General features: G+C 32.3%; 1 protein-coding gene across 1 annotated transcript in view; it reads right to left on the bottom strand.

Annotated features, from left to right (window-relative positions):
* The window catches only part of LOC127702026 (C-type mannose receptor 2-like), a gene marked incomplete at its 3' end in the record, with an annotated part of 103,516 nt that extends 82,274 nt beyond the window's left edge, over window positions 1-21,242 (bottom strand). Inside the window, exons 1-7 of the mRNA XM_052206001.1 lie at window positions 21,203-21,242; window positions 18,256-18,503; window positions 17,598-17,757; window positions 16,439-16,696; window positions 15,563-15,736; window positions 10,597-10,833; window positions 4,530-4,577 (exon numbers count right to left, since the gene is read on the bottom strand). Coding sequence (XP_052061961.1) covers window positions 4,530-4,577; window positions 10,597-10,833; window positions 15,563-15,736; window positions 16,439-16,696; window positions 17,598-17,757; window positions 18,256-18,503; window positions 21,203-21,242 — 1,165 coding nt within the window. The remainder of the gene's footprint in view (window positions 1-4,529; window positions 4,578-10,596; window positions 10,834-15,562; window positions 15,737-16,438; window positions 16,697-17,597; window positions 17,758-18,255; window positions 18,504-21,202) is intronic.
* Window positions 21,243-21,433: the final 191 nt, after the last annotated feature.

Below are 21,433 nucleotides of genomic sequence, written 5' to 3'. Positions count from 1 at the left end.
TGCAAGTTATACACTGTCCACAAAGGGACTATATTCGTAGACAACGAAAATCAAAGGACGATAAACGTGTCCTCGGACCATTTCATATGGGTTACTTGTACTGTAGAAAGTAATATTCATGTGAGTTATTGCTCATTCTTTTCGCCCATCTTAATTTTGTTTGTGGTGATATAAAAATACTTTTAACAACCATATGGAGTCTTTCGTTAAAAAACACACTGTGTCAATAACCAATACATGAAATAAACAATGAAAATATATATAAAAATGAGTTGCCTTAAAAAGCAATGACTTTAATTCTTCAGAAGGAACAGATCCTGAATCCCCAAAGACTCTGTGGTATACCATCTGAAAACAAAATACTTTTATACAATAACTGTCAATGATGCTTCGTGTTAAAGACTTAAAGACACAGTACTTAGTCTTTTTTATATAAACAGTGACATTCAAACTATTCCTATTACAAATTGTATTGTAAATGACACTTTGTCTTACAGACTTAAAGAAACAATACCTGGTCTATTCATATAAACAGTGATCTTCAAACTATTCCTATTACAAATTATATTTTAAATGACACTTTGTGTCACAGACTTAGAGATACAATACTTACTCTATTTATACAAACAGTGATCTGCAAACTATTCCTAATACAAATGTCAATACCAACAATGACATATAACGGAAAAGTATTAAGAAAACAAAAATGAAAATGGGTAATTTTTCCTGTTTATAAAAAGCTAAAACTTTGCAGATTTCAATTTTCAAAACACTGCTTTGTTATAATTCTTTATATTTGATCATGATAACAACCAATCAGATGTACAAAGGGAAATTGGTCTTCAGTTTTACAGAAAATTTAAACCTTCAAAAATGGGAAAACAAAGCATTTCAGCATGTCTGAAATCATCCCTGTTTAAAAAAAAAAAAAATAGAGTATGAAACAAGGATGATTTTTTCTTTTAAAAAATAAAAGCAGCAAATTATATGAATGATTAAGTAATGGACAAATCCAGAATCCAAGCAGTTAACATATTCTCAAAAGTGGGAAAGTAACATCTTTGTTAAAGTTCATTTTCTTTTTAATTTGCTGTTTGCCATATACTGAATATAATTGAACTGAACTGAACATCTCCTGTAACCATGGATATTTTGGTGGGTTGTTATTTTCAAGATTTCAATGACTATTCATCAGGCATTTAATTAGCACAAGGAATGATAAGTAAGCACTTCATATAAATTTTGTTGATTTGTAAAACTATCCACGTGGCGGACATTTTTACGCCTTTTTACATGTACATGGTCCAGAAAGAAGCCTAAATAACCACAATGAGAACAATTTAATGTTTCATTAATAAAATTGATGTTAACCTGTGGAAATTTGTTTTGTTCTTTAAAAAAAATTCTATACAGAAACTCAATCAAGAGACAAATAAGCTAAATATAATAACAATGCCAGAGTTTCGATAAACTTAATTGATATAGAGTGACATAGAACATACATGTAGTAATCTAAAAAACATCACAAAGGATCTGATCCACATATTTTTACAGTAGAGCCCATAGCATTTTGATCTTCTTCATTATTTTCTCCTGATGTTTTGAGATACAATGCATTTACAAAACTCTGGGTGTTAGGTTGGTATGATTCGTTCTGTCTACTGAATCTTATGATAAATAAAATGACAGCCACTATTACAAAACATCCCAATATACCAATTACGATTCCTATTATTTGTCCTGTCGTTAAACCAGTGGTTACTCCTGAAACTGACAAAAAAAAAATAAAAATAAAAAAAGAATAAAAAAATCATCTTAAAGTTTACAATAAATTTCTATAAAGAAGGAAATCGTATTCATTCGATGATTATTGTCTGAAATAACTTAATAGATTATCACTTCAATAAAATTATAAAATCATAATGCCTGTGATCACTGAAGTAAAGAGTGCTTTTATTTTGAAGCGGGAACTAAAAACTAAACATTGCATTGCATTTGAAGGCAATACTTTGAATGGAGATATCTTCCTTTGTCCATAATTGTAGCTGAAGTGTTTGAGTCAGAAGGTGTGCTTATTGCATAAGAAACTGATGTTGGCTTGTTTGTTAGGTGAACAATGCAGACTTTATTAGCTATTATATAGACACACTGGTTACACTGATTTTTATTCATCCTTTTGTTACCTGTTCCATGATTGATCATAATTTGATTAGCTAATAATTAAAACTTCTTCTTCTTTCACAAAGAATAAGCAAATGTATTAGTTTTATGGTCCACCAAGCAAATTTCATTGGTTTTTGTACATACTCAAACAGAACAGAAAAGAAAACCGACCATGACAAGGGTTTTTGATTGAACGGTTATTGTTTTACGCTGCATCAGTACAAAAAGGCTATAACGCGGCGAAAAATGACAAAGGCGGCCAATGCATAACAATTTTGTCTCACATAAAACCTTTGATACATGTAAGCAAAAATTCTTAATCCTAAGGGGAGGAAAAAATCTTATGTTAATAGAAGCTTAGGATATATTTATAAGATATTCAAAAGTTATGTACCTACTAACCTAGGTCTACCTGCTTAAACAAAAGTTTATGAAATCTGTCATTCATGATTTAATACCTCTTTTTTGACTAATGAATTCTTCATCTCTTGGTTTTGCTACAGCTGGTGTCGTAGTTGCTGGCAAATATGTATTTGTTGCTTCAGTTGTTTCCATGGCAATATTAGTTACTGAAATGAAAGAAAATCATTAATAAAATAGGTCTATAATTTCGGCAATGATGATCCAGCAAAATCATGACCATCTTCAAGTTTGTCATCTCCTGGGTAAAGATATTACCTATGTTTCTACAAACACAAATAACCAACGATAACAAAGTTTGCATTATGTTCCCAAATGTCTTTAAAACTGATATGCTTATTCAAGAAAAGATATCTAAAGTTTATATTAACATCACAACTGATAAAAAGATATCTAAAAGAATAGAAAAGAAAGGATATGGAGTATCCATCCATAAAACAAAATCAGTACATGCACAGCAAAAAAACACAAAAAGCAAAGGAACAGAGCTTTTATTACTGTGCTCTATCCCGAAGTCACAGTGACGCCTTGAAATCGGAGCAAAAACTCTCACCTCCCTGCAAGTTTAAGACGGCCCCTATAAGTTCATGCATCACAACTAATGAAAATAAATCTAAAATTCATGTTAACATTAACTAATGAAAAGATATCTTAATTTCATGTTAACATCACAACTGCCTGATTTGTAGTCAAACAGGTTCTAAACGTGTTAACTTGAAAAAAAGGAGAAGTTGGGTATACACCAATGAGACAGGAACCAGTCACAACAACAAAAAAACTCAAAACATCTTGAGGTCAATATACATGTAAGGTCTTCAGTAAGAGATAAATGTGTATAAGATATTCCAAGCTGTTTATTGCTTTGAGTTCAGAAACAAACTAAGTGGAAATGTTTTTTGTGGACAAAAACGAATGTTACCCTTCACTCCCATAAAAAAAAGGTACAACAGACACACTAATTCTAGTACTGTAATTAGAAATTTTATTGTTTATAGGTTAGGTTTTTAACTGCTTTGAATTATTTTTAAAACTATCTATGATATGACCCTCCTGACAACAACATCTATGTTACACTAGAAAGGTCGCTCACAAACATGTTTAACCCAGCAACATTCTTTATGTACCTGTCACAAGTCAGGAGCCCGTAGTTCAGTGGTTGTCGTTGGTTCATGTCTGTCATATTGCTTCTTCGTAAATTGTTTTGTTATGAATTAGGCCCTTTGTTTTCTCATTTGAAATGTTTCATACTATAATTGCTTACATCAACTTCATTTGAACTTTGGTAAATAGTTGTCTCTTTGGCAATCATACCACATCTTCTTATTTTTATATTGTCATGATAATTTAGAAAATATATGGTTAAGACATTGTGTGAAATCTTAAATTTGAAAGTGTTATAGCAACAAATTGAAAAAAAATGTCTACTATACCTATAAATTGACTTGACAACTGATACGAAACGATAGTAAGCTGTACACAAACGACAAAAGAAATGAAGTGGAATTTAAATTTAATGGGATGTTTTCGACACTGGCATGAATTTATATATCCTTTTTCGAAATATGCCTTTACGTCTTCAATCTGGGACTAAAAGAAGAGATATATTATCCCAATTCAAACCCAATGAATTCAGCGTTTGTTTTTATTTGAACTTTGTATATATACAGCTAATACAAACTTTATGATTTCCATGTTAAACATTTTAGTTTTTAATGTCTCTGTTTTGTAGATGCTGCATAGAATATGATGTTATTTGTAGATGCTGCAGAAAATATGATGTTGTTTTTAGATGCATAGAATGTTATAGTTTTTCTTAAGATACTGCATAGAATATGATGTGAGTACTTATTTGCGATAAGTTTCTATTTGGAACCCCTCCACATCCTTTTCTTCTAAAACTTTTAAGGTTAATTTTATGAAAGAATGTTATACAGATAAAACCTAACCTGCTTTTGTTGTAGCTGTAGTGGTGATTGGCGGTGTAACTGCCTCATCTGAAAACAAAGAAGAAGAAATAGAATACAATGTTAATGAGGTCAAATGTGTTTTAAACTGTTTATTGTCATAAAAATCGCCCAAAGAATTTATCCACCTATAAATATCTTTGTTTTTACCAGAAACGTAATATCGGCTTCTTTTATTCTTTTATCTATTTTAAAGGAGTAGGGGCTGTGTGGGCCTTATGTGGACCCCAATATCAAGTCCTCATTTTTCAAAATGCAAAGTGTTTCAATTTCATGAATAAACATGCAAGAAGTGAAATAAAACAATTTTGTTATTATTTCCTCTCAAACACCAAATTGGCCAAAAACAGTAAATTTGGTGTAAAAAAACCCAAGTGTAGGCAATGTAAACAAAGAACTCACAGGGTTTTGACAAACTACCGGTAAAATATTCAAGCAAATTATGTTAATTTTTTGTGTGTAAAATAAGACATATTTTCTTTTTATTTTTACATTGCTTGAACTGTGAATCAGTTTAATAAAACCCATTAAATACTAGTTTGAAATGATAATGGCCATATTCCGGTATATCGAACCTACATTTGTCAAGCTCATGTTGATATCATTGCATCTGAAATTTTGTTTATAAGCCTGTACAATTTTTTCTTGAACAAAGTCCGATACTAATTATTTATTATCAATGTCTGATTTTGTTAATGGTATGAATTTTTGTAAAGTGAAATAAAAATTCCAAGTGCTACATACCACAATATGGTGTATCACAATACTCCCATCTTTTGTTTACATCAGTTGTATAGCACCATGGACCATACGGCTCATTATCTGGATTACGACAATAGTTCTTCTGGTCAGACAGTGTCTCACTAAATCTATGTTTTTGAGGGGTTTGAGATGACCAAGCCTGACATAGACGACCTGATTTGGTTTGACTAATATTTCCTCTATAATTGGCTCCTATCAGATTCATTCTACACTTTAGACCTATGAGAAGAAAGACTTTTTTTCACTCAATGCAATTATGATGTTTCAGAGATTGGTACACAAAACGTGAAACATATTCAGTGTTATTTATACTTGACAAACATGCAATGCTGTACTGTTTCATATACTGTAAATTCATTTATTTTCGTGGGTACCCATTATCGTGTATATGTGATTTCATGGTTCTGCCAAAGTCTGCATACCAAACTATGGAAAATGTGTACTTCGTTGTACATTTAAATTTGCGGAAAAAAATCACAATTTCGAATTCCAAATAAAAAAAGTAAGGAAAAGCTGTCAGAGAAGTCAATTGGTGACTTGTTTTCCCTCAACCAATGTGTTCGTTTGTGATACAATCAAACAGCTTTTATGAAAAAATAGTTAACTGTTACCTCGTTAACTACATGATTGTCAGTTGTCTAGGCTGACAATTATGACAACCTTGAGTTACAACTGACACCGTGTCTTTGACAACTGATCATTACATAAGGTTTTCCCAAAATGTCGACAAGTATTGAAATATATCATAGAATAACACATACAACACAATACAACCCAAAGAGTAATTGAAACCACTTCTCTCCTCTCTGTCCTAGAAGTCACTTTCCTCCCCAAAATCCTAGATTTCTGTGGATTCATTTATTTCGTGGGTACAAGTTTTCGTGGATTGAGAGAAATGTGTATTTTCGTGGATATTTGTTTTCATGGTTTTGCCAAAGCCTATAGAAAATTTGTACTTCATTGTACATTTAAATTCGAGGTATACCTTTATCCCAAAAACCCGGAAAATTGCTAACCCATGAATAATGATGAATCAACAGTAGGCCCTTTTTTGTTATATTCTTATAACATTCAGCAGACTTAAAATAAGAAATATATCTCCAAAATATTCATTCATGAGATAAGCTTTATTTTGAAGAATTTCTATCTCATTTTTTAGACAACTATGTTAGCGATTTAATTCAAACAAACAAAATTTTACTGCTGCACATGAGGTAGAATATATGCAATGTAACATTTCTTGTAGAACATGACAATAAACTGTTTACACAGAGATATGTCTCGCCTGTAGGCATAATATTCAGAAAAAAGACCATCTGAAAGACAGCAACATTGCTTATTAGTTCAGTCGATGGAGCATGATCTAGTTGTCAGGGCATGAAAATGGTCGACAAACTGATATGTACTGACAGCAACGTAACTTTATAGAAAATATTGTTGTCTATTGTAAGCAGTTCCTATCAATGTAACTTGGGCAGAAAACTTAACATTGAAAATTGCTAATTAATTCAAAGTCACTGGACCATGTCCTAGGGGCAGGGCATCAAAATAGACGTCAAACTGATATGTACTGATAGTAATGCAACTTTATACAAAACATCATTGATCTATCACAAGTAAATCCTATCAAACTAACTTAAGCAGAAAACTTAACAATGAAAATTGCTAATTAATTCAAAGACACTGGGCCATGACTTAGGGGGCAGGGCCTCAAAATAGTCGTCAAACTGATATGTACTGGTAGTTATGTAACTTTATAGAAAACATCATTGATCTATCACAATATTTCAGGTAAAACTGAGTTAAGCAGAAAACTTAACATCAAACATTGCTTATTAATTGAAAGTGGCTGGTCCAAGACTTAGTGGGCAGGGCCTCGAAATAGTCACCAAACTCATATGTACTGATAGTAATTAATGCAACTTCATACAAAATATCATTGATCTACCACAAGTAGATCATATCAAACTAACCTAAGCAGAACACTTAACACTAAAAATTGCTCATTTATTCAATTGACCATGACCTAGGGGACAGGGTCTCAAAATAGTCGTCAAACTGATATGTACTGGTAGTAAATAAACTCATCATAGATACCAGGATTGAAATTTTGTAATTGCGCCAGACGCGCGTTTCGTCTTCAAAAGACGTATCAGTGACGCTCGAATCAATAAAAGTAAAAAGGCCAAATAAAGTACGAAGTTGAAGAGCATTGAGGACCAAAAATTCCTAAAAATTTTGCCAAATACATCTTAGGTAAACTATTCCTGAGGTAGAAAAGCCTAAGTATTTCAAAAAATTTAAAGTTTTGTAAACAGTTAATATATAATTATGACCATATCAATGATAATTCATGTCAGCACAGAAGTGCTGACTACTGGGCTGTTGATACCCTCGGGGAAAAAAACTCCACTAGCAGTGGCATCGACCCAGTGGTTGTAAATAAACTCATAATAGATACCAGGATTGAAATTTTGTAATTGCGCCAGACGCGCGTTTCGTCTACAAAAGACTCATCAGTGACGCTCAAATAAAAAAAAAAGTTAAAAAGGCCAAATAAAGTACGAAGTTGAAGAGCATTGAGGACCAAAAATTCCGAAAAGTTTTGCCAAATATAGTTAAGGTAATCTATTCCTGAGGTATAAAATCCTTAGTATTTCAAAAATTTAAAGTTTTGTAAACAGTTAATTTATAATTATGACCATATCAATGATAATTCATGTCAACACAGAAGTGCTAACTACTGGGCTAATAAAATAGGTTACAATTTCGGCAATGATGATCCAGCAAAATCATGACCTTCTTCAAGTTTGTCATCTCCTGGGTAAAGATATTACCTATGTTTCTACAAACACAAATAACCAACGATTACAAAGTTTGCATTATGTTCCCAAATGTCTTTAAAACTGATATGCTTATTCAAGAAAAGATATCTAAAGTTTATATTAACATCACAACTGATAAAAAGATATCTAAAAGAATAGAAAAGAAAGGATATGGAATATCCATCCATAAAACAAAATCAGTACATGCACAGCAAAAAAACACAAAAAGCAAAGGAACAGAGCTTTTATTACTGTGCTCTATCCCGAAGTCACAGTGACGCCTTGAAATCGGAGCAAAAACTCTCACCTCCCTGCAAGTTTAAGACGGCCCCTATAAGTTCATGCATCACAACTAATGAAAATAAATCTAAAATTCATGTTAACATTAACTAATGAAAAGATATCTTAATTTCATGTTAACATCACAACTGCCTGATTTGTAGTCAAACAGGTTCTAAACGTGTTAACGTGAAAAAAAGGAGAAGTTGGGTATACACCAATGAGACAGGAACCAGTCACAACAACAAAAAAACTCAAAACATCTTGAGGTCAATATACATGTAAGGTCTTCAGTAAGAGATAAATGTGTATAAGATATTCCAAGCTGTTTATTGCTTTGAGTTCAGAAACAAACTAAGTGGAAATGTTTTTTGTGGACAAAAACGAATGTTACCCTTCACTCCCATAAAAAAAAGGTACAACAGACACACTAATTCTAGTACTGTAATTAGAAATTTTATTGTTTATAGGTTAGGTTTCTAACTGCTTTGAATTATTTTTAAAACTATCTATGATATGACCCTCCTGACAACAACATCTATGTTACACTAGAAAGGTCGCTCACAAACATGTTTAACCCAGCAACATTCTTTATGTACCTGTCACAAGTCAGGAGCCCGTAGTTCAGTGGTTGTCGTTGGTTCATGTCTGTCATATTGCTTCTTCGTAAATTGTTTTGTTATGAATTAGGCCCTTTGTTTTCTCATTTGAAATGTTTCATACTATAATTGCTTACATCAACTTCATTTGAACTTTGGTAAATAGTTGTCTCTTTGGCAATCATACCACATCTTCTTATTTTTATATTGTCATGATAATTTAGAAAATATATGGTTAAGACATTGTGTGAAAGCTTAAATTTGAAAGTGTTATAGCAACAAATTGAAAAAAAATGTCTACTATACCTATAAATTGACTTGACAACTGATACGAAACGATAGTAAGCTGAACACAAACGACAAAAAAAATGAAGTGGAATTTAAATTTAATGGGATGTTTTCGACACTGGCATGAATTTATATATCCTTTTTCGAAATATGCCTTTACGTCTTCAATCTGGGACTAAAAGAAGAGATATATTATCCCAATTCAAACCCAATGAATTCAGCGTTTGTTTTTATTTGAACTTTGTATATATACAGCTAATACAAACTTTATGATTTCCATGTTAAACATTTTAGTTTTTAATGTCTCTGTTTTGTAGATGCTGCATAGAATATGATGTTATTTGTAGATGCTGCAGAAAATATGATGTTGTTTTTAGATGCATAGAATGTTATAGTTTTTCTTAAGATACTGCATAGAATATGATGTGAGTACTTATTTGCGATAAGTTTCTATTTGGAACCCCTCCACATCCTTTTCTTCTAAAACTTTTAAGGTTAATTTTATGAAAGAATGTTATACAGATAAAACCTAACCTGCTTTTGTTGTAGCTGTAGTGGTGATTGGCGGTGCAACTGCCTCATCTGAAAACAAAGAAGAAGAAATAGAATACAATGTTAATGAGGTCAAATGTGTTTTAAACTGTTTATTGTCATAAAAATCGCCCAAAGAATTTATCCACCTATAAATATCTTTGTTTTTACCAGAAACGTAATATCGGCTTCTTTTATTCTTTTATCTATTTTAAAGGAGTAGGGGCTGTGTGGGCCTTATGTGGACCCCAATATCAAGTCCTCATTTTTCAAAATGCAAAGTGTTTCAATTTCATGAATAAACATGCAAGAAGTGAAATAAAACAATTTTGTTATTATTTCCTCTCAAACACCAAATTGGCCAAAAACAGTAAATTTGGTGGAAAAAAACCCAAGTTTAGGCAATGTAAACAAAGAACTCACAGGGTTTTGACAAACTACCGGTAAAATATTCAAGCAAATTATGTTAATTTTTTGTGTGTAAAATAAGACATATTTTCTTTTTTTTTTTACATTGCTTGAACTGTGAATCAGTTTAATAAAACCCATTAAATACTAGTTTGAAATGATAATGGCCATATTCCGGTATATCGAACCTACATTTGTCAAGCTCATGTTGATATCATTGCATCTGAAATTTTGTTTATAAGCCTGTACAATTTTTTCTTGAACAAAGTCCGATACTAATTATTTATTATCAATGTCTGATTTTGTTAATGGTATGAATTTTTGTAAAGTGAAATAAAAATTCCAAGTGCTACATACCACAATATGGTGTATCACAATACTCCCATCTTTTGTTTACATCAGTTGTATAGCACCATGGACCATACGGCTCATTATCTGGATTACGACAATAGTTCTTCTGGTCAGACAGTGTCTCACTAAATCTATGTTTTTGAGGGGTTTGAGATGACCAAGCCTGACATAGACGACCTGATTTGGTTTGACTAATATTTCCTCTATAATTGGCTCCTATCAGATTCATTCTACACTTTAGACCTATGAGAAGAAAGACTTTTTTTCACTCAATGCAATTATGATGTTTCAGAGATTGGTAAACAAAACGTGAAACATATTCAGTGTTATTTATACTTAACAAACATGCAATGCTGTACTGTTTCATATACTGTAAATTCATTTATTTTCGTGGGTACCCATTATCGTGTATATGTGATTTCATGGTTCTGCCAAAGTCTGCATACCAAACTATGAAAAATGTGTACTTCGTTGTACATTTAAATTTGCGGAAAAAATCACAATTTCGAATTCCAAATAAAAAAAGTAAGGAAAAGCTGTCAGATAAGTCAATTGGTGACTTGTTTTCCCTCAACCAATGTGTTCGTTTGTGATACAATCAAACAGCTTTTATGAAAAAATAGTTAACTGTTACCTCGTTAACAACATGATTGTCAGTTGTCTAGGCTGACAATTATGACAACCTTGAGTTACAACTGACACCGTGTCTTTGACAACTGATCCTTTCATAAGGTTTTCCCAAAATGTCGACAAGTATTGAAATATATCATAGAATAACACATACAACACAATACAACCCAAAGAGTAATTGAAACCACTTCTCTCCTCTCTGTCCTAGAAGTCACTTTCCTCCCCAAAATCCTAGATTTCTGTGGATTCATTTATTTCGTGGGTACAAGTTTTCGTGGATTGAGAGAAATGTGTATTTTCGTGGATATTTGATTTCATGGTTTTGCCAAAGCCTATAGAAAATTTGTACTTCATTGTACATTTAAATTCGAGGTATACCTTTATCCCAAAAACCCGGAAAATTGCTAACCCATGAATAATGATGAATCAACAGTAGGCCCTTTTTTGTTATATTCTTATAACATTCAGCAGACTTAAAATAAGAAATATATCTCCAAAATATTCATTCATGAGATTAGCTTTATTTTGAAGAATTTCTATCTCATTTTTTGGACAACTATGTTAGCGATTTAATTCAAACAAACAAAATTTTACTGCTGCACATGAGGTAGAATATATGCAATGTAACATTTCTTGTAGAACATGACAATAAACTGTTTACACAGAGATATGTCTCGCCTGTCGGCATAATATTCAGAAAAAAGACCATCTGAAAGACAGCAACATTGCTTATTAGTTCAGTCGCTGGAGCATGATCTAGTTGTCAGGGCATGAAAATAGTCGACAAACTGATATGTACTGACAGCAACGTAACTTTATAGAAAATATTGTTGTCTATTGTAAGCAGTTCCTATCAATGTAACTTGGGCAGAAAACTTAACATTGAAAATTGCTAATTAATTCAAAGTCACTGGACCATGTCCTAGGGGCAGGGCATCAAAATAGACGTCAAACTGATATGTACTGATAGTAATGCAACTTTATACAAAACATCATTGATCTATCACAAGTAAATCCTATCAAACTAACTTAAGCAGAAAACTTAACAATGAAAATTGCTAATTAATTCAAAGACACTGGGCCATGACTTAGGGGGCAGGGCCTCAAAATAGTCGTCAAACTGATATGAACTGGTAGTAATGTAACTTTATAGAAAACATCATTGATCTATCACAATATTTCAGGTAAAACTGAGTTAAGCAGAAAACTTAACATCAAACATTGCTTATTAATTGAAAGTGGCTGGTCCAAGACTTAGTGGGCAGGGCCTCGAAATAGTCACCAAACTCATATGTTCTGATAGTAATTAATGCAACTTCATACAAAATATCATTGATCTACCACAAGTAGATCATATCAAACTAACTTAAGCAGAACACTTAACACTAAAAATTGCTCATTTATTCAATTGACCATGACCTAGGGGACAGGGTCTCAAAATAGTCGTCAAACTGATATGTACTGGTAGTAAATAAACTCATCATAGATACCAGGATTGAAATTTTGTAATTGCGCCAGACGCGCGTTTCGTCTTCAAAAGACGTATCAGTGACGCTCGAATCAATAAAAGTAAAAAGGCCAAATAAAGTACGAAGTTGAAGAGCATTGAGGACCAAAAATTCCTAAAAATTTTGCCAAATACATCTTAGGTAAACTATTCCTGAGGTAGAAAAGCCTAAGTATTTCAAAAAATTTAAAGTTTTGTAAACAGTTAATATATAATTATGACCATATCAATGATAATTCATGTCAGCACAGAAGTGCTGACTACTGGGCTGTTGATACCCTCGGGGAAAAAAACTCCACTAGCAGTGGCATCGACCCAGTGGTTGTAAATAAACTCATAATAGATACCAGGATTGAAATTTTGTAATTGCGCCAGACGCGCGTTTCGTCTACAAAAGACTCATCAGTGACGCTCAAATAAAAAAAAAAGTTAAAAAGGCAAAATAAAGTACGAAGTTGAAGAGCATTGAGGACCAAAAATTCCGAAAAGTTTTGCCAAATATAGTTAAGGTAATCTATTCCTGAGGTATAAAATCCTTAGTATTTCAAAAATTTAAAGTTTTGTAAACAGTTAATTTATAATTATGACCATATCAATGATAATTCATGTCAACACAGAAGTGCTAACTACTGGGCTGGTGATACCCTCGGGGAATAAAAACTCCACCAGCAGTGGCATCGACCCAGTGGTTGTAAATAAACTCATCATAGATACCAGGATTGCAATTTTGTAATTGCGCCAGACGCGCGTTTCGTCTACAAAAGACTCATCAGTGACGCTCGATTCAAAAAAAGTTAAAAAGGCCAAATAAAGTACGAAGTTGAAGAGCAATGAGGACCAAAAATTCATAAAATTTTTGCCAAATACAGCTAATGTAATTTATTCCTGAGGTAGAAAAGCATTAGTATTTCAACAATTTAAAGTTTTGTAAACAGTTAATTTATAATTATGACCATATCAATGATAATTCATGTCAACACAGAAGTGCTGACTACTGGGCTGGTGATACCATCGGAGAATAAAAACTCCACCAGCAGTGGCATCGACCGAGTGGTTGTAAATAAACTCATCATAGATACCAGGATTGAAATTGTGTAATTGCGCCAGACGCACGTAATGCATTTTTATAGAAAATATCATTGATCTATCACAAGAATTTCCTGTCAAACTGACTTAAGCAGAAAATTTAACATTAAAAATTGCTTATTCATTGAAAGTGGCTGGACCATGACTTAGGGGGCATGGCCTCGAAATAGTCACCAAACTGATATGAACTGATAGTAATTTAACTTCATACAAAAAATCATTGATCTACCACAAGTAGATCGTATCAAACTAACTTAGCAGAAAACTTAACATTGAAAATTGCTAATCAATTCAAAGTCAATGGACCATGTTCTAGGGGGGACAGGGCCTCACAATAGTTGTCAAACTGAAAATTAATGATAGTAATATGACCTCGTACAAAATATCATTGATCTTTGACAAGAAGATCCTATCAAACTAACTTAAGCAGAAAACTTTACATTGAAAATTGCTAATTCATTTAAAGTCACTGGACCATGTCCTAGAAGGCAGTGCCTCAAAATAGTCCTTAAACTGAAATGTACTGATAGTAATGCAACTTTATACAAAATATCATTGATCTGTCACAAGTAGATACAATCAAACTAACTTAAGCAGAAAACTTAACAACTGTTGACGCCGTCATCATCGTCGTAGTTGCCGTCGCCGTAGCCGTAGCCGGAAAAGCAATTCATATGTCTCGCTTTCCGCAACTTTCGTCGCAGGCGAAACAAACATTAAGAGTGCAATTTTCCTGTGCATTGAAAAAGTGCAATATCACTTCAAAATGCCAATGTTTACACCAGTCTAATATTGTGTGAAAATATTGCCAAACAGTAAAAGGGTAATTGCTAGAAATATTGATAAATATTATCCCTTGTAGATGCAAATTAAATACTTCTGCACTTTCAAGCTCTACTATGCAATCTTTTGATATGCTGTAAACAATTGTATATAAGCAAATTCATATATATTATAAACTAGGTGGAACGGTTTTTGTGGACCTAATGTCTCCCCTTCTTCTATAGGAGTCACTTCAGAAAAAAAAAATGCACGACAAACACATTGTAGTACTGTAAAGGTATTGTCATAACGATTAACAATATATATGGCCTCATTGGCAATCATACCAGATCTTCTTTTCTTTATATTACTGGGGTTGAAACTTCATTGTTTTCAACATTTGTAACAATTTGTGATATGAGGGTGTGGGGTCATGACCACCAGTCCCTAGTCATGGATTGTTTTTATGGTGCACGAAAAAGGTATTAACATGGTAATTCAGAACACATATGGTTTAGGTTGGTATTTACAAACTTTTTAATACATTTAACAATTTACAGTAAAGGAGAGTGGGGCATGACCCCAAGGTCAACACATATGGTGCACTGTAAAGATGTGGTCATGACAATTAATATTTACTAGTAGTTGAGAGGTTGAGGATCTGAACAGTTTTGAAGATATTCAACATTTTATATGAGTTGGGCATGGTATATTCTCCTCGAAGCACAAGAAAGGTCTGATTGTGGCAATCAAGTATTAAAATATGGATTATATATTGGTATCTGAACCATTTTTAAGATATTTAACAATTTATTATATGAAGGAGTTTGAACATGAAACCCAGGGCCAAACCCTTAGATGCACTGAAAAGGTCATGTCATGGCAAACAAAATACGTGGTTTTCATGGTTTGGAATGATTATGACAAAAAAATATCTTAAATTTCTGTAATTTTGATATCAGAGCTTCACTAAGGTAGTATACAAACCTGTTTGACCACTACAAATAAATGGTCTTTCATAATTCTGACAATTGATATCATTCCATGTCCCATCTGGTCTCATTTCCACACATTCCTCTTCCGTACTACGCCGTGATGCTGAAGGCTCCCCACTGTTCCAGTTTTCAAATGTCTTTTGAAATGATTCTACCCAAGACCAAGCTAAAAATATTAATGATGCAAATTATAAGACGACATATGAAAACAGATATATCAACTATCAACATACTTCAGGTAAAAAATATCATTACTTTCGGTAGTCACTTTTTTAAAAAGTCTGAGTACAGATTTTAAGATAAAATTGAGAATGGAAATGGGGAATGTGTCAAAGAGACAACAACCCGACCATAGAACAGACAACAGCAGAAGGTCACCAACAGGTCTTCAATTTTAAGAGAATGCAAATATCAATTATGGTTAGAGTATATAATGCTATTGTGATGTCATCAAAATGATATCATACATTTTAGTGAAAATAATCACAGTTCCTTGCAAAACATAGAGCTATTTCCTAGAACGTTATAAAATTCTTAAATTGTATACAGAAGAAGTGTCGCTCAAATTAAGATTTACCCAACAAAGTATGAATAAAACACATCCTTGTATGTTCTTTTATTTTCCATTTATTAGTCTATTGATAAGAGTTTAAAGGGGTAGCATAGACATATATCAAATCTTTTTGTTAAACATGCTACATATCTATTTGCCATCAGTGGTTGTTTAATGTCAAACAGTACATTTTAAGGAATTTCATAACTTCAACTTATACTGTTGCAAATTGGAGAACATAGTGATACATTTTTCACTTTCTGCCCAAAATTATACTCTCTCTTTTGTTGACTAACAAACTTGACATAGACTTACAATAAGAATATCTATTCAGTTTGCTTAATCCAATCCAAACTTTCAGTCTGCTTCCAGCCAGTTTTTGGATCAAGTTAATCAAATAATCTATTTGATCAAGGCTTTGTATGCTAGTCAATGTTAAACCTTTTTTATCACATTCTTTCTTTGCTTTGATCCATGTCAATGGATTATGTAGAATTGGATAATAGCATTTGTCACCAAATACATAACCACCTTTCTGGCAAGTGTTCTGATCTGCTTCTTTTGGTAGTGATTCTGAATAGAAAAAAAAAAACACTTTTTTCCCTATTTTGTCATTTAAATTCATTTATCCTGCAATGTTCTTAGACAAAACATAAAGAATTAGCTTTGGGATGTTGGGAAATATTCACAGTATTCGTATTTAAGAACTAGGAAACTTACCCTTCTTAAATATTTCAGTGACCATTTATGCGAATGCACAAGGCCAAAATATGAAGTTGTATCTTGCCCTTCAAATCCAGATGTGAGAAATAACACCTACTTAAAGACATAAAAGGATTATTGGACTTACAGGCTGGAATAATAAAACATTTCAGGGATCATTTAAGCGTACAGTACAAGGCCGAAATATGAAAATGTATCTTGCCGTTCAAATCCAGATGTGAGAAATAACACCTACTTAAAGACATAAGAGGTTTACATGACTTATAGGCTGGAATAATTAAACATTTTTTTTTAAACAGTGAAATAAAGTTAATTCAGGTAAAATGACCCTGGACATCTATGAAACCTTAATATAATAAATATTTGAAAAGAAAGAAAATGCCAAATAAAGTCTTATTTTCCACAGCACATCTATAAAATATAACATGATTATGTTTTTTAAGTTAAACTTGTCAAACGTACATGCTTTCTGTCGATTGGGAATTTCTAAAGTTGGTGTTATATTTTTAGTTATTTCTACTGATTTTATTAACCATGAAAGAATTGAAACAAATTAAAGCCTGCCTTGTATTGAAGACATTGAACTCTGCTGTCTGTTTTGATAATTGTTTGTTGATTTGGAAGACATCTGCCGATATAAAGCTAATATTTCTTTTAATTCAAATCAAAACATAATTTTCTAATATTATTAATACATACGTTAACTTTGTATTTTGTGCTTACACTGACCAATTTGCACTGACTTACTTACTTTTATTGATCTGACATAAAGCTGGAAGTTTGGTATCACAATCTTTATCTGTCCAAAAATCTTCTCCGACAGCTATACAAGGCTTACTTGGCAAATAATCTGAATTCCAATCAGTGTACATTACAGGCCAACCATTACTCCATTTATAAGTTATACCATCCTGAAAATGAATTGGAATTATAGTTACGTTTATTCAATCAACAAAAAATAATGCACTGAAAATAACATAGATTTACAAACTACTATAGATTCTTTTAATCTTTTAAGTGTGACAAAAGACAGATGGAAAATAAAACTAAACACCAGCTCCCTTATAAGCAAAGATACTGTAAATTCAGAAATTTATTTTAATATTGGTATTTCGCTACGTGAAAGATTTAGCAAAAAACAAAAAAAAAATCGTTCTAAATTTTCATAGCATTATTTGTTTGAACCATTTCTTGAAATCTCGAATAATACATTTTCATTTTTGTTAAAAAATCACAATTACAAATGCACAAACAAATTTCTGAATTAACAGTAGTTACTTGTTAAATTTTGATGCGAAAGTTCATAAAAAAAAAAAACCAAACATCATTTTTAGCCTGTCCAAAATTAATATTTCACTATTATTGATTTGAGCATACAAAACATTCATCCAATTTACTTTATAACTAACCTTAGAATTCATATTGTTGAGGCCGATCCAAAATGGTAATGATGACTTGTTATACGTGAGATAACTAACAAAACTTTTCTCTTGAAAATTGAGTATAGATGCTAAGCTGCCTCCGTCTTCTTGACATCTTGACAACGAAGTATTCCAATCATTAGTTGCTTCAAATAATTTATAACACATTTGATCATATTTTTTATATCCTAGTGGACAGTACACAGATTCAGAAGTATCTATAGGGAGAAATGGATCTGCAATAGAAATTACAAGAGATTCATGTCTTCAGAATGTCTTGGAAATCACGTTTATGCTAAAATTCTATTCTAATAAAAATGGTCTAAAAGTCTATTCTGCTTAGAATATTTTGCCTGAATTCTATTCAGTTTAGAATATTTTGTCTAATATTCTCCTCTTAGATTTTTTAAAATCACTAAATTATTAGCAAAATTTAATTGGAAATATTCCTGAATTCCAATGGCAGTTCTCCTGGAAATTTACTTATATCATGTGGTTTTAAGTATTTTGCAAAATTTAAAGGCTCTATATATATTCTTTGTTTTTCTATTATATTAAAGGAGTTTGTCTCTCGTGCTGTGTGGACGCCGTAGAAAGTGTTCCCGTGCTTGAGGTGTATGCTCTTTTGTATTTTTAATGTTATTGTGTATTTATTCTCTTATGTGTGCCACATCATTCTCTCAATATTAGGCTAGTTTGTGAATTAAAATTTAAGTAGACGCACACCACTTATTCTAGGCAATCATTCCTATCGACGTTAACTTTTTCACTTCTAAACATTTATGGGGGTCCGGGATCAATATACCGTTATTTACACATCATACCGTACTGGTTACCGGAACTTTGGATACACCAAACCAGGTACTTCATATCTGAGAAACAGGCAGTATATGCCCTCAATTTTAGATTTCATTCATTCATTTTTGTATTATTCAAAATCATCAGTCAGTATGTTTTTTACAAGGATCACAAGTCCTTCACCTTTCATTTGATACACCAATTACTAAAATAAATTCTACAAAGTTTGATATTTACACCTATGCGTAGAAACTAGTTTGTTTTAAATATGTACTACTTTCCAGTATGTTCTTTTCTGACCTGGCCCTATTTGGTGGTGTTACATCTTACAAAGTCTATCCGAATCATTTTGCAAAGAATTCCGGGCAAGCCGGTGCTAGGGGCCGTCTTAAACTTGCATGATATGAGGATTTTTTTTTTGCTTCGTGTGAATGGCATTACTGTGACTTTCAGATGACGAACAGCAATAAAAGCGCTGTGATTTGTTTTTTGTGTGTATTTTGCTGTGCATCTACAGATTTTCTGTCATGGATGGATACCCCATTTCCTTTGTTTTTCTATTATGGTCACATCAAACTAAATTTTTTATTCATTAATAAATAATTTTGTTGATATATTTCCCAGGGACATCACTTTTTGTTGGTAGTAGACATCAAAAGAAAAAAAACTTAACCTGTTTAGTGCCAGAGAAGATGGATATATGAATAAATAGTTTCAATACTATGTGTTCGTCCTATTTCACTGCAGGGCCTCGTTGTCCGAGTGGTCATAGAAGTTCATCATCTGCATCGCTAGCATGTCTACACTAAATAGTTTGAACCGTGCACGTGGCAGGTGCATTCGACTACCAATCTTTATAGACTACGATTGCCAGTTTTCCTGGCGAAGGCCAGTGGTTCTCACTGGGCATCCCGGCTTCTTACACCAACGAAAATAGGATTGCCAGTTTTCCTGGCGAACGTCAGTGGTGTGTTTGAGCTTTTGACTTTGCCAATTGTTAAGGGACTTCCGTTTTGAATTTTCCTTGGAGTTCGGTATTTTTGTTGTTTTACTTTTTACATGTATCATGTATGTTATATTTTCCATCTGAAATCAAAATTTCATCAATCAATCATGAATCCACCAAGGATTCCGGCAATCCTAAATAAAAACGAAAGTGACTATCACTGCAAACTGATACTCCCTCATCTGCACAGTTATTGAGTGAAAACAATTTTATTGCAAGAGTTAAAAATACTAGTTTGTTTTGAGGATCGAATACACATGGAGTATTATTGACAAAATTTTATCTGTATACATGTGTTATAATTTATAGTGGGATACCATTTGACTTACAAAAATGTCTGTATTTAGTAATAGTGACCTTTACCTATGACCTGTTGACCCAAAAAACTTCCTCTTTTCTATAACTTCCATATATATAAGGTTCATTGGAATCAGGAAAGGGAAAATCAAGCTATCATTCAGAAACCATCGGTACATTTTGTTCTATTTTTAGTAGCAGTAACCTTTGACTTTTACCTTAAACAAAAATAGGTTTTTTGTGCTAATATTATCCATCTTTATATGTTTTATTCCAATCAAGCAAGGAAATTCATGCTACAAGCCAGAAACCTTTTACCAAACAAATCTGTCTTAATAACAGTGATTTTGACCGTTGAACTTAAGATCGATAGACTCCTTTTCCTTCACTATATCTTCCATCTGTATGTTTCATTCTAATCAGGCAAATGATAATTGAGTAACCATCCGCAAACCACGTGTTTATGCTCAAGAATTTTTTTAAAGAGCACAACAAATATGGAACATCAATATTCTCTGTTATATCAGTAAAAATAAAATACAGCTGACAAATTAAAAAAAAATGACATTATATTAATTTAACAAAAGAACTATTAATACTTTGTCTGAAGCAAAACTTACTCTGTAACCCCTGACAGATAAAATACAAAGTTGAACTGCATCTCTCTTTTTTCCATTGTCCAAAGTTCTCGTTGTTCACAAAAATATCAACACAATCGCCCTATACAAAAGTAAACAAATATATCAACACAAACCTAAACAAAAGTCAACAAATATATCAACACAATGCTCCTTTACAATAATCAATAAATATATCAGCACAATGATCCTATACCATAGTCAATAAATATATCAACACAATGATCCTTCACCATATTCAATAAATATTTCAACTCAATGATCCTTTAAATAGCTAAATAAAGTAAATAAATATATCAACACAATGATCCTTTACAATAGACAAACAAATATATCAACGCAAGGCTCCTATACAAAAGTCAACTCTTCAGATTCTTTAAACAAAAGACAACAAATATATCAACACTTCAGATTCTTTAAACAAAAG

Source organism: Mytilus californianus, unplaced genomic scaffold (assembly GCF_021869535.1).
Source record: "Mytilus californianus isolate M0D057914Y unplaced genomic scaffold, xbMytCali1.0.p SCAF_5, whole genome shotgun sequence".
In the NCBI taxonomy this organism is placed as follows: Eukaryota; Metazoa; Mollusca; class Bivalvia; order Mytilida; family Mytilidae; genus Mytilus; species Mytilus californianus.
This window is presented reverse-complemented; position numbering and strand designations above follow the sequence as displayed.